This window comes from Alosa alosa, chromosome 5, assembly GCF_017589495.1.
Source record: "Alosa alosa isolate M-15738 ecotype Scorff River chromosome 5, AALO_Geno_1.1, whole genome shotgun sequence".
Taxonomy (NCBI): domain Eukaryota; kingdom Metazoa; phylum Chordata; class Actinopteri; order Clupeiformes; family Clupeidae; genus Alosa; species Alosa alosa.
The window spans coordinates 11,614,788-11,635,726 of NC_063193.1; the positions used below are offsets into that span (position 1 = coordinate 11,614,788).

General features: G+C 42.3%; 1 protein-coding gene across 1 annotated transcript; it reads left to right on the forward strand.

The window, feature by feature from the left end:
- The first annotated feature begins 16,726 nt into the window (after positions 1-16,726).
- LOC125294579 (piggyBac transposable element-derived protein 4-like) lies at positions 16,727-18,748 on the forward strand. Its single transcript, XM_048243445.1, has one exon. The coding sequence runs from the start codon at positions 16,727-16,729 to the stop codon at positions 18,746-18,748; it is 2,022 nt and encodes a 673-aa protein (XP_048099402.1).
- Positions 18,749-20,939: the final 2,191 nt, after the last annotated feature.

A 20,939-nucleotide genomic window follows, 5' to 3' on the forward strand; every position in this document is an offset into this window, starting at 1 on the left:
CTAGCTCCACTGGTGGGAAAGTGCATGGAACTCATGATATGTAGGCAGTGTTGGGAAGGATACTTTCAAAAAGTATTCTGTTACAGAATACAGAATACGTGCCCAAATATGTATTTTTGTAATGTATTCAATCTGAGTAACATATTCTGAATACTTGGATTACTTCCGCATTGAATTGCAATGCAGCCATCAAATCCTGTTTACTAAGCAGGCCTATTCTGGTGTGTTCTTCTGTTCCAAATGGCTGAAGTGTTAGGCCCACATAGGATAATGTAAAGTCAACTAAGCTACCTGATACAACTATAAAATAGCAAGGTGACCAGTAAAACTACAGCAGGCGACTAGGCTAGGAGGAGGGATGTCTGTTTCTGTCCAGTGAAAGATTTTGAAACAGCAGGGACAGCTTGTCCCCTCCAAGCAAGCCAGACCAGGGAGCTCTATGCCATATGGACTTCATAGAGCGTAGGCATGTTCAACACCTCTTGTCCAATGCCCAAGTCCCGCAGGTTAGACAAACTATTATATATAAATATTTAATACTTGGCTCTACACCGAAGGCAGTAATGATTTACTTACTTGCTGAGAGAAATTGGAGCAAATCATAGAACTTACTTGCCTGAGGTCCTGTAGAAACTCTTTGTTTGAAGTTTGATACCATTTCCCTTGATACTGCTATGTCAAAACTAGGTAAATATCTTTAATCAGTTTGATTCTCGATTAGTTTGTCAACACCGTCAATTGTGTGTCAACACCGTCAGTTGTGTGTCAACCCCGTAAGATGGAGGTTTTTCATAAAAAAAAAAAATGTATGTTTCTTTTGTTCAATTGAGTGTGTTCATACATTAAAACACCAACTTATCTACATGCATCAGTGTCTTGTGTGCACAAAAGCACTAATTGTATATATTAAAAATTAAAAAATAGTAAACTATATTAAGGTAATTTAAAATGTCTTATTCCAAAACAATGTAAAATGATATTAAAAGTGTATACAATGCAATTTATCACTAAACCTGGCTAAGGCACACCATTTCTACACACTTTACAGTGTTGTTGAATTGATCAAACACACACAAAAACATGTTTTCATGTGTCAGACGGAGTTGACAAATGACAAGTTACTAAGTCAGTAAATGCCAATTTTTATAAAAAGTGGTTAATAAAAAACCTATTCCTTTTCAGGCATGATAGATGAGATCTATGTTTATGATGATATCCAATTCAAATGAATGTAGTATCGATTTTTTGTTTGTCACTTTTCAAAAGTACTTTTGTCCCTTATCTCAAGAATCAGTGAGCTACGTACAGACGCATTTACGAGAAAATGAATGTCTAGTTCCCAGACCCCATCTCAATGAGATGAGGTCTGACATTAGCCAGGCTACATTGCTCCCCTAAGATTTACAGAAATCGTACTATGAACTTCACCATATATCAGATATATTACATGTTTACAAAATATTTCCTAAATATGTTTAATATTAAATAATACATATTTAAAACTATCTATCTTTTTATTTATCTATCTATCTAGATATTTTCTTTTTTCAGTATTCAATATTTCAAACACCCATTTTTATTTGAACCAGCCATTTTAAACATTTAAACATTAGGTTACAACATTTGCTTCCAAAACAGTGTATTAACTGCGTAACTCTGGTCATCTTTTCAATTAGATGGATAGATTACACACATTTTGTGCCTTTGTGATTAAAATATTATAAAGACCTTGACCCATATTCAACACATCCTAAACATACTTGCATAATGCACAATCAAGTACAGATGTTTACTGCTCCCTGGCAGCAGACAGATGGGAAACACCCCATCATTTTTTACTGCTCCCCCTGGTGTCTCTGTAATCTGCCTTAATCACCACCAAAAGGACAATCGTCTTATTACGCCCTGGAGACTATGGAGCAGCCATACATCCAGATGCTAAGTTCCCATTCCCAAGGCCTCCACTCATTCTGAGGAAAAGTCTTGATTTACCAACCAGCCTCGGCTCCCTCTAAAGGGATCACAGGGGTACTGCAAGCTGATGGCTTATCTGAAGCACAGGCGGACATGATGACGAGATTGATCAGCATGGTCCACTGAGGATTTGGGTGGGGGGGGGTTCAGAGGACCAACAATGAACTGAACGTTTAAAGCAACACCAAAGAGTTTTTTGTACCTTCAAATAATGTTTCCAAAATCGTTTCAGTGGTTCATCAACTTGTAACAGGGTGAAAGGCACTTTTGCATTTGCTTTGCGGCCCTCTATCGGCTATAACCGCACTATGTAAGTTTGCCAGATCGGGTAGCGGTCTGTAGTTCAATGGAATGAGACATAAGAAACTACAAATTTGACTTGCATCTGATGTCGCAATAAATATACTTTCATAAATCGTTCAACATATTCTACCTTGTCTGTGGACATCGTTATTTGCAAAGCCGGTGCTGGATAAACAAATAGCGTGCGTGCGACAGAGGGAAAGTTCTTTGGTGTTGCTTTAAAAAGGAAAGGCTTTAAAATGGTCAGGCAAGGAAAGGGTGGGGGTTGACTGAATAGGTGGGCTAATTGGGAGAGTCTGTGTTGTGATAACCTCAGCACATGTCTCATAGAGACTGAACATTCTTGTGACACTAGATAAAACAAAAGTGATCCTTGGCTGAATGTGTTGCTAGCATGCGTGTCGGCACAGCGACAGTAATTGCACTGCCGTAACAGCCAGGCCGGCGCTAATGAAGGCTTCATGGGACAGCAGCACCTGTCACAGGAGTGTCACACCTCCGCTCAGGAGCCTTCCAGCTGCTCCACCAAATATCACAATAAACACACTTCCTGTAAACAACGACCCATTTTAATTAGCATAATTAGTACATTCTTTTCTCATCATGATGTTTTGTTTTTTTCACACCCAAGTACTGAAATGTATTTTATGTAGGCTGTTTCATACGCTAATGGTCACATAATTTAGCTTGACGTCTAGATTTCTAGGCTACACATAATTACATATCCATATTGAAATCTTGACTGCTGTTGCTAACTTTAATTCTGATTCATCATGTAATTGAATCAAATGGTTTTCAATGGCATGCCTCATAAAGGCTTTATTATCTAGATCATAGATGTTACAAGATAAAGGAAATGAGTTAGTCTGAAATAATAACTGCTCTTTTTTTGCAAGATTTCTTCTGAGAGTGTGTTTTTGTTAGCCTAGAAATCTAGACGCGCCCCTAGCGGCAGCAAATGTAATTTGCTGCCAGGGCTAGTCTAGCAACTCTCCATTGGCTTGTGAGCTCCAGAAATCGAAACTTAATCAGGCATTGAAATCGTGTATAGAGTCGTTTGGTGGGCTTAACATAATGATTGATGGCAGAGTTGCAACGGTTTGGCTTGAATTCCCTGCTACTTGAAAACAAATATCCTATTGCGTCCTATTGCGTGCAGAGGAAATTTGAAAGACAACTGATTATCCCGCCCCTCGGACTGAGCACTGCGAACGGTGAGGCTATGTTTTTGTTTCAACTACATGCGTCCAGCAGGCTGGTGGCCAAGTGTGGGCTTCGAGTGTGCTGCTGGACTGCTGATGGATCAAGGGATTTCTCTCCTGCTGGTGTTCCATGCTTTGTCAGTCGTTCCATAGAAACCGCTGAAAATAACACAGAGCCACTTGCAGGGTTGTCTTGCAAAGCTCTTAACATCACCTGGGATCCACTCCATTGAAAAAACTCTCTCTTTCTCTCTCTCTCTCTCTCTCTCTATATATATATATATATATATATATATTTATATATATATATATATTTATATATATATATATATATATATATATATATATATATATATAGATATATATATATATATATATATCTGTCCTGCTCAAGAGGCGTTTCCTCTTTCCTTTATATGACTTTTGCAGATACTGCAGGGTTTTGGCTGAACCAAGCTCGTAGAGTGCTGAGCTGTTGGCTGTTGTTTTGTACATGGATGATGTGAAGGGGCTACATTTCACCATGTCCTTACAATGCCCTCATGCTTTGCTCACTCTCATAAGCCCTATCCCACTCACAGTATGCTCTTCTGTTGATGGAGGGTGACTCCAGTCCAAGTGCTCTCTCTTAAAAGTCAAAACAATAAGCTCCTTTTGCAGTACAGATGTTAATAAATGGTCCACATTATCTCTGCATAGAGCATAAAGCCTTTGATTTGAAGTGGGCCGTGTTGATACAATATGTATAATTCTCCTTTGAATTTCATCAATCACTGTTTGATGTATTCATATTGGATCATTAATGGATAAAAGGATAATGGGTCATTTTAATCTTACAGTATGTCTGATTAAAAAATATTGGAATAAAAAAGGTGAGTTGGATCAGGAATAATTCAACACTGAATCAGTGGCTAACACTTGTCAATATTATTATTATTTTTACCCCCCTTTTATATATAAATACCCTTATATACTATGTACACATTTAAGTGTGTATGCTACAGTGGCCGAGAAGGGTCACAACTATGCAAACGCCACAACAACTGCATATTCAGAAAACACCTCGAAATTCAGAAAACACCTTCATCGATTTCACAACACGTGCGCTGCAAATATTCACAGCGCGAGCAAATAGGGAAACAAACTGCAAGCTGCAAAAATGACAACGGAAATGTTTCTAGGAGGGGACCATAATCAGTGACGGACCCTAATCCGGTTGGGGGTTCTTTTCCATCACAAACTTCTTCGTATGTGGAATATGCTACAAGAGGTAAGTGTTTCTCTTTTATTTACATGTTGTGAAATCGATGAAGGTGTTTTCTGAATATGCAGTTGTTGTGGCGTTTGCATGTGTTGTGACCCTTCTCGGCCACCGTAGTATGCTCCACAGGTGATGAACGTGGTGGGCGTGATGAGCGTGTGTGAACGTGATCTAAGCTCTGTGCATGCTGGACGTTCAGATTGTGTTAAACGTGTGTGTGTGTGTGTGTGAGTCACACAGAAAAAAACACCATTGGCCCTTATGGGATATAAGGGGCAAGGGCCAGGGCAAGGGTCAATGAACATCCAGCACAAGCTCTACCACACACAGATGAGACTGCTGTGGTTGGCCCATGTCCACAATTAATCCACTGAGGATTTGAGATTGTTTTTGTTGGAACATAGCCATACAGATTTTACTTTCTCTTGTTAAAAGAGATTTTTGGGTCTCAGACCAAAATACAGACTCTTCCTCTTCATCACTCTTCATCTTGTATATAGTAGTTATGTGCTGATCTCTTTATGGTGATGATAGTGCCAGCAGCCCTCTCTTTCTCTCTCTCTTTCTCTCTCCCTCGCTCTTTCTTTCTCTCTCTCTGTCTGTGGAGGCTTAATTAATTATCTTGACTCAGAGTACACCAGATATTTGTCTCACAATCAAATACAACACAAACAATGAACATCTATCCAAGGAAACGCCATTTTAATTTCCAAAAGTAATTGCCGCAAACGCTGCTATTCATTTTCAGACGCGTGCCTCCTGAGTGACATTGGGATGGAAATGGTAAACAGTTGTTATCCCTATCAGCCCAGACTGTAATTATCTCAGAGCTGCTTGATGTCAGTTTATGTTAACTTAATGGCTCTCTATTATTGTTTTCTGCTCTTCACTTCAACAAACCACACTAAATGAGCTTACTGGCATTTCCATGTCGGGATGACTCTTACCGGCGTTTGGCATTTGTTTTAACATTCACCCTTTTCCATCAATCAGCAAAAATGTTGAAGTCCATAGGCAAGTTTGTTGTGTTGACACCTTGATTTTACCTTGACAATTTATTGCTATTATGAACAGTTAAAATGAAGATCAAAGACCTCTATTAAATGACACCCATGGCACAGATGGGAAGTGAATTTCCCTAAACACGCATTGTAATCCATCCCATGTGTAGCAACTGTGGGCTGCCTGAGATGCGTGTTTGTGGACTGTATGGAGGACAATAGCACCCCTGTTTCCTTTTGGCCTTCAGTCTGATGTGACTCAGTCAGGAGGAGTGAGATTACCCAAGCACAAGGAAAAAGAATATAAATTCGCACTTCAGTTTAAAACACGTCTGTCATGGAGTGTAGTGCGTTAGGCAATCCATCCATCATGTATTTGGCGTCAGCAGGCTCAGACGACTGTGATTAAGAACCACAAGGGTGCACAGCGAAAGGCCTCCCATAAACAGTGTCTCAGTCACGACAGGCCAGTTTACTTTCATGCACGTCTCCTGTTATGAAAGCAGTACTTTAAACCAGATTCAGAGAGAACTCAAGAGAGGTACAAATAAGTAATCGTTGCTTGCAACATCAGTATACTAACTGAATAAAATGAGCCATAGTGGATATCCATAAATGGGAAGATGAATAATCGTTGTGTCGTGAATAATCAATGTGTATCTGCCTAAAAGTTGAGTAATGAAAGCAGAGTTTAGCAACATATAAGACAGTGTATTGTTCAGTGTTCTTCACTTACCACTTTCTTTCTTTCTTTCTCTCTCTTCTCTATCAGTATGTCTGTCTTTCTTTGTATTTAAGTAGACGTGTGACCAGGCACATCCTTTTCACCGTTTTGGATGGGTGCTGGATCAGAGAAATGACTCCGAAAGTAAAAAGACAGTGATCCGCACACCATATAGCTCCCTTGAAAGGTTTTTTATTTTGCGTGCAACGTTTCGAGCCTCTGGCTGCCAGTCTTTCTTTCTTTTTTCTTTCTTTCTCTCTTTCTTTGATTATATATGTCTTTCTATATGTCTTTTCTTTCTTCCATTTTTTCTCTATCTCTGTCTTTGTTTTTCATTATATCAGTTTCATTCATTCTTAGCCTCCCCAAAACTCTAAGCTTCAGAACACTGGGAGAACTTGGTCACATCTGGCACTGGTTATCATGTCCGCAGCTATTGTCACATGGTTAGAATGGGGAAACTATCCAATCAGAACCGTTCAGCTGGTCCAAAAGGATTGACCCCACTTCCTGCAACTATGTGTGAGGCTCCCAGTGGAGGGACCAAGGTAAGTTGGTAAATACGCTCTGCAATCTGGATATAGGATAAGAGGGCATGAGTCAGTCCTCTGGGTATACGCTTGCCCACTGGATGCCTGCCTTGGGATAGGGTCTTAGGAGTCTGTTAGTGGCCTATGTACTGGACACTTTGCTTGTGCTATGTGCCTGTCACTGTAGCATTGAGATAAGGATGCTGAAGATAGTATGAGGTAGAAACAGTGTAAGGAAACTTGTTCTGCAGAATTCTGACTAGATTATTCCGCTATACGGCTATTTTCTATCTATTTTTTTACAGTCTGTAGTCTACAGTACAAAAAGAACGAGGCTTCTCACCTAAACTCCCAATCATAGCTGTAAGGCTGGTGTACATAGCTGAATGTAATCATTTAGAGAAGGGACATCACATAATAGGAGAGCACCTATGTATTGTTATATATTTATGTGATATATCACAATCACAAATATGTTTAAACTGTCATTATTTAATATCATACAAAGAATGTTCTGATGGATTGTGACATTAAGTTTGGAGTCTTTGTGTTGGAGTTCCTTCTATCTATGAATTTGTGGCTAAGAATGCCACAACGAAGAAAGTTCAGCACAAAACAGACGCACATAAAGTGAAACATAGAGATTTAATTTTAATTGGGCAACTGACCACAGGGCAGAATTGAATGAATGTCCAGACCACCCAAAATCACATAGATTCTACTGGAGTATGAGGTTTATATAAGAGACAAGGCCTAGTCTCATGCGTCACCATTAGAACCAGTGGCAGCCAACTCCCTGTCTGAATGTTTATATAGAAATGAGCCAAGAACAAAAAACTGTATAGCAAACACGTAATGATGAAAGATTAACAATGTCCAGTAAAAAATGGCAACTCATGTGTTCCGCTCAAATATTAAGCTTATGTATCACTTATTTAATTACTTAATCACTAAACTTTTATAATACTGTCTGAAACAGCACTATTTCTGAAAGGTTGATGGACACAAATTCATCATTCTATTTGAAGAAAAGGCATTACTGTTGAATCAATGTTAAGCCTCTGGGATTTAATCATGAATTATAGTATTAGGAAGTGGTTAAAAAGGTACACACCCTAACTAATCATTAGTGCAAGTATTATAAATAATTTACAAACATATTTTTTGAGATAGGCTTATTTGCTATGAACAAAACATTTATAACTGTGAGTACAAATGCTTTATTGATGCAAAATAATGTATGAGCAATACCTTTATTTGTTCATACAAATGATGAACAAGCTATTTACTAATAGTTTACAAATGCTTAATAAATTATGATTTGTTTGAAGTTAATATAAAGTGTTACCAGCCTCTGCATCCATTTATTAATACACAAACTATAGGTGTACACGGCAAACTTCCTTTAAGCACTGTCACAATTCCTAAAAAATAAGACTTACCGGTAATTTGAAATCTGGAGGGTGGAGGGAAGAGTCTACATAGTCTTTGCAGCTAACACAGAGGGGACAGACATGATGATAGCCTAATGCTGAGTAGTGGAAGCAAAGTTGACATAAAAATGTGAAAAATTGAAAAGGCTTCACTTCAAAGTTTTGTATTTATTACTGCTAAGCTTGTGGTACATGTTTTGGAAAGAAAACATCTTTGCCCCATCCCATTTTGTTTTTTTTAAAGCATGTCGTATTAAGGCAGCCTCACCAACAGACATAAAACATAAAACCAGCGCCATTAGAATCAATACAGTACATAAAGAGACTAATAAATAAACAAATGTGTAAAAGATGAGGACAATAAAAACATTCAGATGGGTGTGACAGAGTGTGACGTGACTTTCCTTCAGTGACACAACACAGAGCCTGGAGTTCCCAAGTTCTATTCGGGTAATTAATCATTGACATAATGCTTATGGTATGAGCAGAGCCCCATAAGTGGATAACTGAATCGGTTTACTTGAGCTCCAGCGAGGCCATTAAAACTATATTATTCCTTTTGTTTGTTAGACAAATGTTGTACAGCCGAACAATAAATGAACTGAGTGGCTATTGCTGACGTACATAGCATTAAAACTGATCATGTTCAAACATCAAGACCAGATTGTTCACGACTGCAAGATCACAGGCCTGTATGGCAGATAACACATGGCACAGATAAACTATTTGACTCAATCGCCTGCATCATTCCTTGGAACTTTCCGTGAGTGTAGCAGACATCTGCAGACATGCCCGAGAAAAGCTGTCTCACGTTACCCCATCTGTGGGTACTGCCATGATGTGGTAATCCATTGGCGTATTCATACAAGATAAGAATGAGAGAGCAAATGAGCAAACCCAGGCCACCGTGAGAACTCACACTGTCACTTCCTATCTGTAACCAATTGGGTGTCTCTCAGACAAAAACAACCTGTCACTGCTATGGCTGGAAAGCCAGTCAGCTGCAGCCCTCTCCTGTGCAATCACAAGCGATGAGGCACAATGTCATTTGGACACTTCTTCAGGAAGCTAGGCCACACAGCTGAAGATGTGCATGTGTGCTTTTGATAGGTGCTGGGCTGTTTGTCAGAAGAGCAAAGTGAATCATCGATGAGCTCTTGTGTTTATGAGTGCCATTAACATGGTTGCAGGCAACCATCAGACACACAACAAATGGCTAACAAATAATGTTGATGAAAAAATAAAGGAGAGAGTGGACAATGAAGGAGACAACAATAGATGAGAAGACAAACATGCATACTGTAAGCATGGACGTCTGATATCACCTCACTCTTATCATCTTAATTTAAGCAAATATAATTCACACCTATACATTGCAATTCTGTATTCTCATTTTCAATGTGTCTCCTATTAAATGCCTTTATTGTAACATATCACCTTGTGATTTCATTGTTTGTTTATTGACTGATTGATTGATTGATTGATTGATTGATTGGTGGACAGCAGGCCATCTGGACATCCTACTTATTCTAACTGGTTTCAAAACAAAAATTTGAATCTGTTTTTTTGTGCACAAATAAGTGTGCAAAATTGTCACATGGGTGACCATACCTGCAAACACCCCCTGTTTTTCCCGGGGTTTTCTCCTATTTCAAGATCATCTCCCGTTGTCCTCCCGTTTTGTTATTTCCCCTGGAAAACTCCCAGAATTTGCATGACCATCAAACTTCATTTGAAAATAAATTACGAATCCATTCATTTTTTCTGTTAGTCTGACATTTCCCAGGATGCCAAATTGTGTATGAAATACACCCTATACATAGCCTACACAACTTACTTTCAACCCTTTTTCAAGCCAACCTGCCAACCCAAAACCCAAATAAGGAAGCGAGTGCACACTGCACAGTCACTGAGAATGCAAATTGTATTCTCGGAGCATAAATCTGACAGCAGATTTGGAGTTTAATGTTGGCAGATGCGCGGGTGTCTTCTCTGAATCCCTCTGGTGGGCCATGACGCCCTCTAGTGTCCAACAAAAAAAAATAGACTCAGGGCAACACTAGACTTAGTCAGATGTCCCAGGTTAGAAAAACTTTTGAAACACTAAAATGATATCACATGACCCATTGATGAAGAGGGCTGTTTATTGTTATCTGTCTAAGACTGTTCCAGCAACACCGAAAAAACAGGTTACAATATGATACATGAAACATCCCACTGAGTTATTCCACCAAAGCCAAACGGAGGATAGTTGATCCAAAAAGGCAATTAGCTCATCTCCGTTGGAAAGTTACATTAACAATCTTAATGGTTTTTTAATAGTCTTTATAATCTCAGTCATTTTGTTTTCATTAACCTCTGTTTACTTTTCCAATTAAAGAATACTCTGTTACATCCAACAATTACTTTGCCAACTATGGATCAACTGAAAGCATGGACTGAAATAATAGAGCTTGGGGTCATTTTGCCTTGGCCAGGCATTAGGTTTTTGTGCGGCCTCAACCATAGTCAAGCCAATCCAACAAAATTCACTCGATTGTGAATAACTGGAAATAAACTGCCTCTGGTGATGATTGGTTTATTAGCGTGTTTTCACTTCAAACAAAGCGTCAGATTGATTGAGTGTGATGTTTTTTTAATGTTTGGTTATACTGGATGAAGTTTTTACTGCACTGTACAAGTAAGCCTGGCATCCGGGCCAAAAGCCATATCCAGCTAAGACCACTTACAGGCCAAATGAGAAAATTCTCTCAAACAGCAATGTAACTTGGTTGTCATAATCGGCTATATGATTCACTATAACAAAACAGTCTCAAAGGAAACCATAGGCTCCTCCACACTCTACCTCAGGCCGGGCTGTAGAGTTGTTAAAGTGTATGTCTGACCACATAGTAAGCTGCTGATAACAAAATATATTCATAGCCTAATGCATACCAATGAAAGTGGCACAATGGTAGATTGATATTTAGATGCTGAGAAGAGCACTGAAATGGGAAGGTTACACATAAGAGAAACCAGGGACACCATAGGGGATTGGGGGATAGGGTGATTCCCTAAAGGAAAATGTCCAACACTCCTTATAAATAATGGGGGGAACTATATATATATATAATACTATTGTTATATTGTTATATACTATAATACTATATATATAATACTATTGTTTCATATGGTATATATATCTTACATACACTCAAAACAATAAGATACAGACTACATCTGTCTCATCTCAATTTGAAGAAATGTAATAAGTCCCTTCTAATTAAATACATGTGTATGACATCATCATCATATCTACAATAGATGTGTTGTCGGGCCACAGAACACACACACATCTGTCAAGAGTTAATTTATGGCACCATCTAGTGGACATGCAGACCTTCTTCACACAGTCTTTTTTTAGAGCTTTACCTTTGCCAATCATTTGTGCTGGTAACTTCTGATATTGTGAAATAGGAGCACAGCCTTGCTCTTGATTGTATGATACATTAGATGTCACTCACAAATGACAGACGGGACTTTGTTATGAGTGCTGTGGCCTTCCCTTGTTTTCACATATCCATCGAGGGTAGCCAATTCGGTAAATCACATGTGCGGTAATAGTTTTTGTTCTGAAAAAAAAAGAAGAAAACAAACTGGTGGCAGTGTTATTCAGAGGACATGATAAACCAGCCCTGTTATTAGCACACGTGTTTCTGAATTTGTTTGCATGTATACTATTATCAACAGATCCTTACAAAGCACCTCAAAACAATAAATCAACATGCAAAGGACAAAGGTACAATGGTCAACTATTGTCATTCAGATGTCATGTTGTAGACTGACCGCACCTTCATTAAGGGAGCTATATGGAATTATTTAGGCTTTGAGGTGTCCTGTATGCAGCCAAAAGGTACTCATTCATTGGCTTGCATTATATTTCATACAGTGGCCATACAAAGTACAACGTGATATTAGAGAGCCAGTCAGGCGCTAGTTGGTTTGCATGCAAATTGCAGTGAATATCTCGACATTATGCATTATGGAGCATGGGGGGTTTTGATATAACGTAAAAACTGTTGTTTTTCACCTTCTGTTGCAATTTAGGTTATTTTGGGTTATTTTAAAAAAAAATAAGTAAAAATATTTATATAAAAGATGTAGTCTATGTAAGAGAAAAACAAGCAAAGTAAAGATTCCAGCAATGTAAAGACCTACAACTCAACTTATCTTATATTGAATCTTGCTCATCCTCTATTGGCAGTCATCCAGGGAAATTACATGAGTGAGTCCAATGGATGCCTTATCCTATTGACAAATAAGTGAAGCTGCCCCCATTGAAGGGCCAGCGACGGCCCACTTAGGTAATCCAGCCCCTTAGTCAGAGGGTCCAAGATCCCGTTTTGGTTTGGAAGAGTAATTGCTAGTCCATGGCTCACAGTCCCTGGGTATGCCACCATCGGTTCTCCTGTCATAAATCCCTCTCAACACAAGCCATCTGGTAAGCATGGCAAACTGACAACTGGGTTCTGTTCCTCTTTTTTTTTCCCTCGTTCCCCACAGACACAGTGTACAGCAACACATTTGCCCCCTTTGGCCAGTCCATCAAGCAATCTGTCCCCGCTATCATCTTACACCGAAAATTAAAAGGATTTTTCTCACCCCAACATGGCAAGCCAAGAGGGATACCAAAAGAGACACACAATACACATACCTACAATACATGCACAGTACATCATCTTTTAGATACTACACTGTATTTTCAGTCCTCCTTCTTTTATTCAGTATGTTTGTTGGGATCGAGCTCAGTTAAGGTGTCATAAAAAACCAACAAGCAACTGGCAATTCTATCCACACATTAGGTGCACTGCACAGGATTATATAAGGGGAAAAAAATTGCACCGCTCATTATACAAATGAAACGACATCTCAACAACCAGGGAACCATATGCGCCATGACACTGGAGCCAGAACTGGGGTGGGGGGTTACCCAAGCTGCCTGACCGCTCCCATGTCCTGCTTCCTCAGACAGACATCGAGGCGAGCTCTGAGCTGCCCTCTAGAGGTCACTGTGCCCAGAGAAGACCAAAATGGCCACTGCCATCAAGCCTAGACACAGAAAGGAAGTGGGGTGGGGGTGTCAGGGGGAAGGTATTAGATCATTCATTGACTCATAATAGGACTAGTTCAGGGACGGTAGTAGTCATGTGGTGAAAGCTATGCAGACATCAAGAATATGAGAAACCTGTGCATTAGGTCCAAAGAAGGTGTTCTGACGATACGCCTGGATTGGCACAGACTGAGTAAGAATTCCCCACAATATTGGCCTACTAGCGTCAGGTCCAGTCTAGTCCAATTGTTTTGAGAGGCTGGACACAATGCACAGAAGGGCAGGCACAAAAAGGTGCTGATGATGGTCTTACCGTGATACAGAGGGTCCCGGCCAGATCAAGGCCAATCCTACACTGGAATCAGCACCTTTCTACTCTGCCCATCTGTGTAAACGTGTGTCATTTTTTGAACCCCTCAAGGTTACAACACATTTGAACAAGACATACATTTTGTTGTAATGTGATTTTTTTATTCATCTGATGGAATTCTACTCTTTGAAAAACAAATGCAGTTTGGAGACATGAAACATTTATATTGCTTTTCATAAAAAAAAAGGATTTAATGGTTGAATATAGTGAGTGCTTATTCATGCAAATGAATGCAGCCTATAACATTAATCTGACAAACACAATATGCCCTGATAAAATAGGATGTTTTAATGTGAATAATTTCTCACTTATGTATCACTGTGGTCTTAGATGTCCTTGAATGAACTCTTCAACCTCAGAAAACAAACTATCTGTGAAATCCTGTGTCATTTAACATAATATTCAACTTAGGAGCTTAAGAGTACAAAATGTGTCATGGCTACAGAACTGTGCCATTAGTGTGTGTCTCTCTCTCTCTCTGTGTGTGTGTGTGTGTGTGTGTGTGTGTGTTACAGTTACAGTTTGGCAAATCTGTCATATGTCATGACATACTGTCAACAGTTTCACTTGCCAATATCAGAAAACAAGACACTACAATCTCTGTCATTACGTAAAGGAGAGAGGGAGGAGCCTATCACGTCCCTCCTTCTCCCTCCTACTCTCTCTCCCTCCCACCCCCCGCACGCGTGCTCCAGCTCACTCTCTCTCTCTCTCTCCCCTCTCTCTCTCTCTCTCCCTCTTTCTCTCTCTCTCCCTCTCCCACCCGCACGCGTGCTCCAGCTCACTCTCTCTTTCTCTCTCTCTCCCTCTCCCTCACCCACCCGCCTGCATGCTCCAGCTCTCTCTCTCTCTCCTCGTGCCCCCTCCCCCTTCTGCTCAACCAAACTGCCCCCCTTCCCCTCCAACGGCACATACACACTCAGTCCCTCTCACCACACGCACACACACGCACACACACACACACACACACACACAAACACACACACACACACAGTCTCGGTCCCTATTGGTCAGCGCCTCTCTCCACCCCACCATTGGAGTCTCCATGGGGTCTGCTGCAGCCCTGAGCTCCAGGGGCCTGGAAATGCTGGAGTGAGGGTTTTTTCCCTCCCTTTTCTATTTTTGGTTAGTTATCTTTTTAAGCACACCAATGCTCTCTCTCTCTCTCTCGCTCTCTGTCCTCATGTCTAACCATTGCCAATTTCACTGCTGGCTTGGTGTCGTTGAAAAATGAAATGAACATTCCAAAGAGGTGTGCCCTACAGTGGTTGTGGCTACCAGGCAGGCACAGACCAACACTTCTAGAAAGAACCAAAGGCGTCTCACACAGAGCGTCTCGTACTAAAATTAAAACTCCCCTTTTAGCGCAGTCAGCGGCGTTGCCTTGAATACAGCAAAAACCCTGAGCCCGAAAAAAAAGAATGTATAGAGATTTGAAGACAGAATAGTCACTAAAACTAGGACAACATGGACACAAGTATTCTCCTAGGAACTAATGCATGGCCAATGTGAATTCTGCCTTTTGCAAAGCTGTGTTGACGAGAACATGAACGCCTGTGTCAGTCATGGACATTTTCGTCAGGCTTGGCTTCCTGCAATAGTTCACATTCTTCACTCACTGCACTGCAGTGCTCCCCACTGAACACCAGCAACTACTCAGTCAGGTTAGCCCACATTTCCACCACTCATATGCAAACCCATTCATATTCTAAGCAACGTGTGAGATTAGACTATTTTCCGCCATTGATAATTTAGTAAAAAAAAAAAAGCTATGGTGTGTAGAAGGCTGCCTCAACCAAAATGGAGCTTTCAAGGTTGACTTCTTGGAAGGAGGATGGTAGAATGGCCAAAAAGCCTAATGCATGGAGTCACAATGTATAGGGGAATCATGGTTCTCCTTGCCTCTTTGCAATCTTGGAGTTAAATCTTTTCAGAGCTGCATGCTCAACCAAGCACAGCGCCAACCACAGACTGAACACGAGGGAGAGAGGGGAGGAGAGATATAGATGACTCCCAAGGCTTTTTAAACAGAGAGGGGAGGGGAAATGACTGGTGTGCTTGTTTGACACAAAGTTTACAATTTCTTCTGAGTAGCCTATCATTCTGCCCTCTGCTCCTCTGATTGTGATAGCTTACTAAATGTATTATGAATTAGTGGTAGCTCTCTAGTAGATTGAAGTTTCTGTTAGCCACGTTTTGTGATTGTTTGCTCTGCTGCAAAGCCTAAACATGGGATCTACATAAACTGTTGCCGGTAGGCTATAGGGTATTTACCTGTCAAACATCTGCGTCAGGCACAATGTCACGATACGCAAGGGGCTGGCAACTGCTGCTTCCATAACAACGATGTTGTTACTACTACATGTGATTAAGGCATATATCTTTCATTAAAACTATTGTGTGTTATATCAAGAGTGTTTAAATCATACTAAGGAACATTAACCTTATACCTGTCGTTTCCCTGGGCTTTTTTCGAGATTGGTGGCCGGCTACAAAGAGTGGCTAGTGCCAGCGGGCATTTCAACAGCAAGCGGCCATCTGCCAGCCTAGCGAACTAGCAACCCCACCAGCTGCAGTCGCAAAACGCCCTTACAAAGCAGGACATGCAAGCAGCTTCTGACGTCTGCGGCCACACTGCGCTACAAAGCGTACAAAAACCAAGAGCGGAAACAATGAGATTCAAGGCTCCCAAAACAGCATGGTTTAAAGACCAACGAGTTACCCGTGGACGCACATAAGTACATTTCAAATAATTTTTTAATTTGCGGCTAGTTTTGAGAAATATTTACCCCGCTAACATAAATAAAAGACTCATGCAGGGGCAGTTCAATACCCCGACATGGCGGCAAGAAAAAGGAGAGAGCTTTTTACTATTTTGGAAACTAGCGCGGACACAGAAACTAATACCGTCTCCGACGGTGAAGAGTGTCCGTTAAATCTTTCAGTAGATGTGAAGTGGTTCGAGATTCCTTTTAGAAAGCCGGACTCGGACTCGGAGGAAGAAGAACTACAGGAGAACGAGGGGGAGACTGAATTCAAAAGCACAGCGGCAGCAGACGAGACTGCGGACTCAGCCAGCTACATCGCGGGAGGCGGTTGCAATATTATTTTAGTCACTGGAAATGGGATCAAGCACGAAGAGTACGCTGAGGAGTACGCTGAGGAGTCCTATTATTCTACCTCCAATAACTGCTCTGAAACAACGTCTACCGACTCGGACATTGATTTTTCTGATTTAGAGGAGGAAGAACACTCGGGGTTATTCAGTTCAGATGATCTTTTAGACGAAGACTGCACTTCTCCGGACTTCTGGGGAGAGCCCGATCAGGTAATATCAATTGAGCCATTCACTGCTGTCAGTGGCCCTCAGCACTCGCTGGGGGATGATGCTGACACACTAGACTACTTCCGGTTGCTCTTCCCAGATTCATTGTTTGAACACATGGTAGAACAAACAAACAACTACGCCCTCTATAGGCAAAGGAGGAGTGGGAGATCAGATGCCCACTGGCATCCCACTGACCTGAGGGAGATGAGGGCTTATATAGGTCTGAACATTCTCATGGGCATAAACCAACTCCCTGACTACGGCATGTATTGGGCCAGTGACATATTCATAGGTAATGCTGGCTTCAAAAAAACCATGACGGCCCGCCGCTTCGAGAAGCTGAACCAAAACATCCACCTGTGCGACCGTGAATCGGAACCGACGCGCGGCGAACTGGGCTATGACGGCCTTTACAAAATCCGCCCCCTGCTGGACGTGGTGGAGAACACCATGTGGGACTCATACGCGCCCAACCGCTGCCTCACCATCGACGAGTGTGCAATCACCTCGAAAGGCCGCTTCTCGCCCACGCAATACATGCCCTCAAAGCCCTTGAGGAAGGGGCTGAAAGTGTGGATGCTCTGCGACTCGCGCTCGGGCTACTGCCACCGTACACGTGTCTATGTGGGCAAGCCGGGCGAGGAGGCGGCGCTTGGCGTAGCCCGCAAGGCGGTGACCTCCCTGGTGCGCGGCTTGGAGGCCAAGCACCACCACATCTTCATGGACAGCTTCTTCACCTCCGTGCCGCTGCTGCAGCGGCTCCTGCGAGACGGCCTGTACGCTTGCGGGCCCACCCATCCGGCCCGCCGCGGCTATCCGGACACCCTCAAGCCACGCAACGTGGGCAAGCTGGCGCCCGGCGAGTTCTACCAGTGCCAGCACGGCAACCTGGTGGCCACGGTGACACGAGATGCCAAGGTGATGAGCTGCCTGTCGACCAACTCGGCACCGGGCATCGTGGGCATCAGCCCCAGCAGGCAAAGGGACGGAGACAGTGACGGGGACAGCAGTGGCGGCGGTGGCGGCATTGGCCCCTGCGGCATGGGCCTGGGGGTGCCGCGGCCGCTGCCACTGCTGCTCTACCAGGAGAACATGCGTGGCGTGGACCTATGTGACCAGCTGCGGGAGTGCTACCAGGTGGGCCGGCCGTGCAAGAAGTGGTGGCGCTACTTCCTGTGGTTCTACGTCAACCTGTGCATCGTCAACGCCTACGTGATCCTGCGGGAGACGCGCAGCGGGGCGCCTCCGGCTGGCTTTAATGGCAAGCAGTTCACCCAGCGGCACTTCCGCGTGCGCCTGGCCCAGCAGCTCATCGGGGACTACCAGGGCGCGCGGGGTATGGAGCGCGCCGCCCGCAAACGCCACGCAGACTCGCCCCTGGAGTACGGCCACCGGCTGGAGCGCATGTCCGAGCGCTCGCGTCGCTGCCGGAACTGTACCAACAAGGGCCTACGGCATGAAAGTGTGTTCGGCTGCAAGATCTGCAATGTGCACCTTTGCCGTGGAGGCTGCTTCTCGGAATTCCATAAATAAGCCTTTTTATTCATATTTCTTTGTTTTTTTAATCTTATTTACAGTTGTTTTTGTTTTGTTCTAATGTGACATCAGAGAAAACAAAAAAAACTTCTGAAGTTTGTTATCCAAAGGTTATCATTACAGGTACTGTACATGTCATACTTAGATTTCAGTAGTAATTGTTAACTAGTCATAATTGTTAGGATAGTAACGCACGTTTCAATTAGCAATGAAATCTGTTATCCTTAGTTGCATTAATGTGGAATTCGTCAAATTGCCTTTCGTAAGACAACAAACAAGGCCTTGTGTCACTTTTTTATATTACAAGAAAATAAAAAAATGTTTTATTAAAACACTAAACCTAGATAACTTTGAAGCCATTAAAGTGGGAAAAATGTTTTTTTTTTCTTTCTGTGAGACCTTCTTATGCTTTTCCAAAATAAATTCTCCATAAAAAATGGCTTTCCCTCACGTTTTGTTGAAATTAGTGATCCTAGTCTCAACACAAAAACACACAAGGTTCTCAATGAAAATCAAAGACTTGTAATTGTTGCATCTTGAAGGGGGGACACAGCTTGCTGCAATTACAGGGCCAATAGACTTCCCTCTGGGTTTCGGCTCACGGACAGACAGATTGGTGCCATTTTAAAGGCACCTCAAGCTCCACAGCAAGACCATTCGCGTGCTGATTAGCAGTGTAAAAACCGAGTATGCAGCATGTCAATGAAATACTGTCAAATGGGGGATTACGTTATGGAGAGCCCTTAGAGAACTCCTTACATTATGTGTGCTTGTGAAGAGTGTCTCTGTTAAGTGGGGCCACATTACTCATTTCAAGAGTATCTGGCCGGTAATGGCTCATCCATTCACAGTACACACAAGGTGCGTATTTATCGCAAGAGCTCATCATAGACTGCTTACCCTTTCATCACGCGCAACAACATTCTAGCAAATGTCGGCCTTCACTTGTCTACAATGGCAAATATATGCCTTGACAGGAAGCGCTCCATTCAGTTTACGGCATAGCCACTGAAAGGACATTTCCACCTGGCCTTTTTCAAGGGACACTTACTCTCCATATCCCTGATTGCAGTGTCATAATAATAACACACTACCATGTGTTATATGCGGTTTCATTAATAGTAGTTGTATTGGATTCCTCAGTCACCTTGATAACTAGCCTTGTAGTATCCACTGTTGTAGTGTTCATACAAGAGGAATTAAAAGAGTGGAGTCAGGGGGTGTGGATATTAGGACTGTTAATATAGCCACCATTGGCAGGTAATAGCAGATATGTTGAGTCAACATAGGCGCATAACACTGCTTTTTGATGGGGTTGTGAACAGTTGTCCTTTGTTATTTCTTCCCTTGCAGCCACATGTTGGTCTTCACACAGAAATTTGATACCTTCAATGATCTGTAGAAATGCTAAGGCCTACAAAAGCTGTTTTTCGGGGGAGCATTGGAGCAGGACTTACTTGAGCCTTTTTTTGTCACATATTGTGTCACTTAAGCAATGTCTTTTCCTGCCTCAATGAAAACACACCACAAACCAGTGCTCTTTTCGAGGCTTTCTTGCAAAAACGCAGGCTCCCAGAAATGAAAATGTTTGGCACAGGGAGCAGCATTGCCTTCAGGCTCCGTGGTAGGGCATTCATCCCAAAGCCAGAGCGGCATGCATGCCACACTTTCATGAACGCGCCTGTATGAATAACCAAGCAAACAGGATTCATTTTGATGGCCATGGAGTGGTGCATGTGTTTTCTGTTGGCTTGTTTTTTTTATCCCCCTTCTCTCTCTCTCTCTCTTTCGTGGTTATTCAGAGTCCAGGGCCTCTGGTCCTAAGCGAGGGGGTTTTTTGGTCTCTCAGATCTACTGCAGTACATTTTCCCCGCAGCTCCCCAACTGGGAGAGGGTTAGTCAACTGGACGCCCCTCCCGTTGATCTGGGGGAGTCCCACGGGGAGTCTCCATGGCAACCCCAACCAGCGAAGACAGGGAGTTGCCAGCAGGCTCAAACTGTTGTCATGGGTACTCGCTGGCGGTTGGGGTAGGAGATCTCTCTCTCTCTCTTTCTCTCTCTCTAAACCACTCCTCCAGCCCTCCTTTCCAAAAACAGCCTCCCCGGCACGGGAGTGGAAAGGGACACTGGGTGTTCTATTGTGACTCTAGATTTGCATGGGCTGCAATGGAGAATGTGCGTACACCAG

Bases quoted from the DNA above. Each gene is read 5' to 3' on its own strand.
- LOC125294579 (XM_048243445.1), top strand. From the start codon at position 16,727: ATGGCGGCAAGAAAAAGGAGAGAGCTTTTTACTATTTTGGAAACTAGC.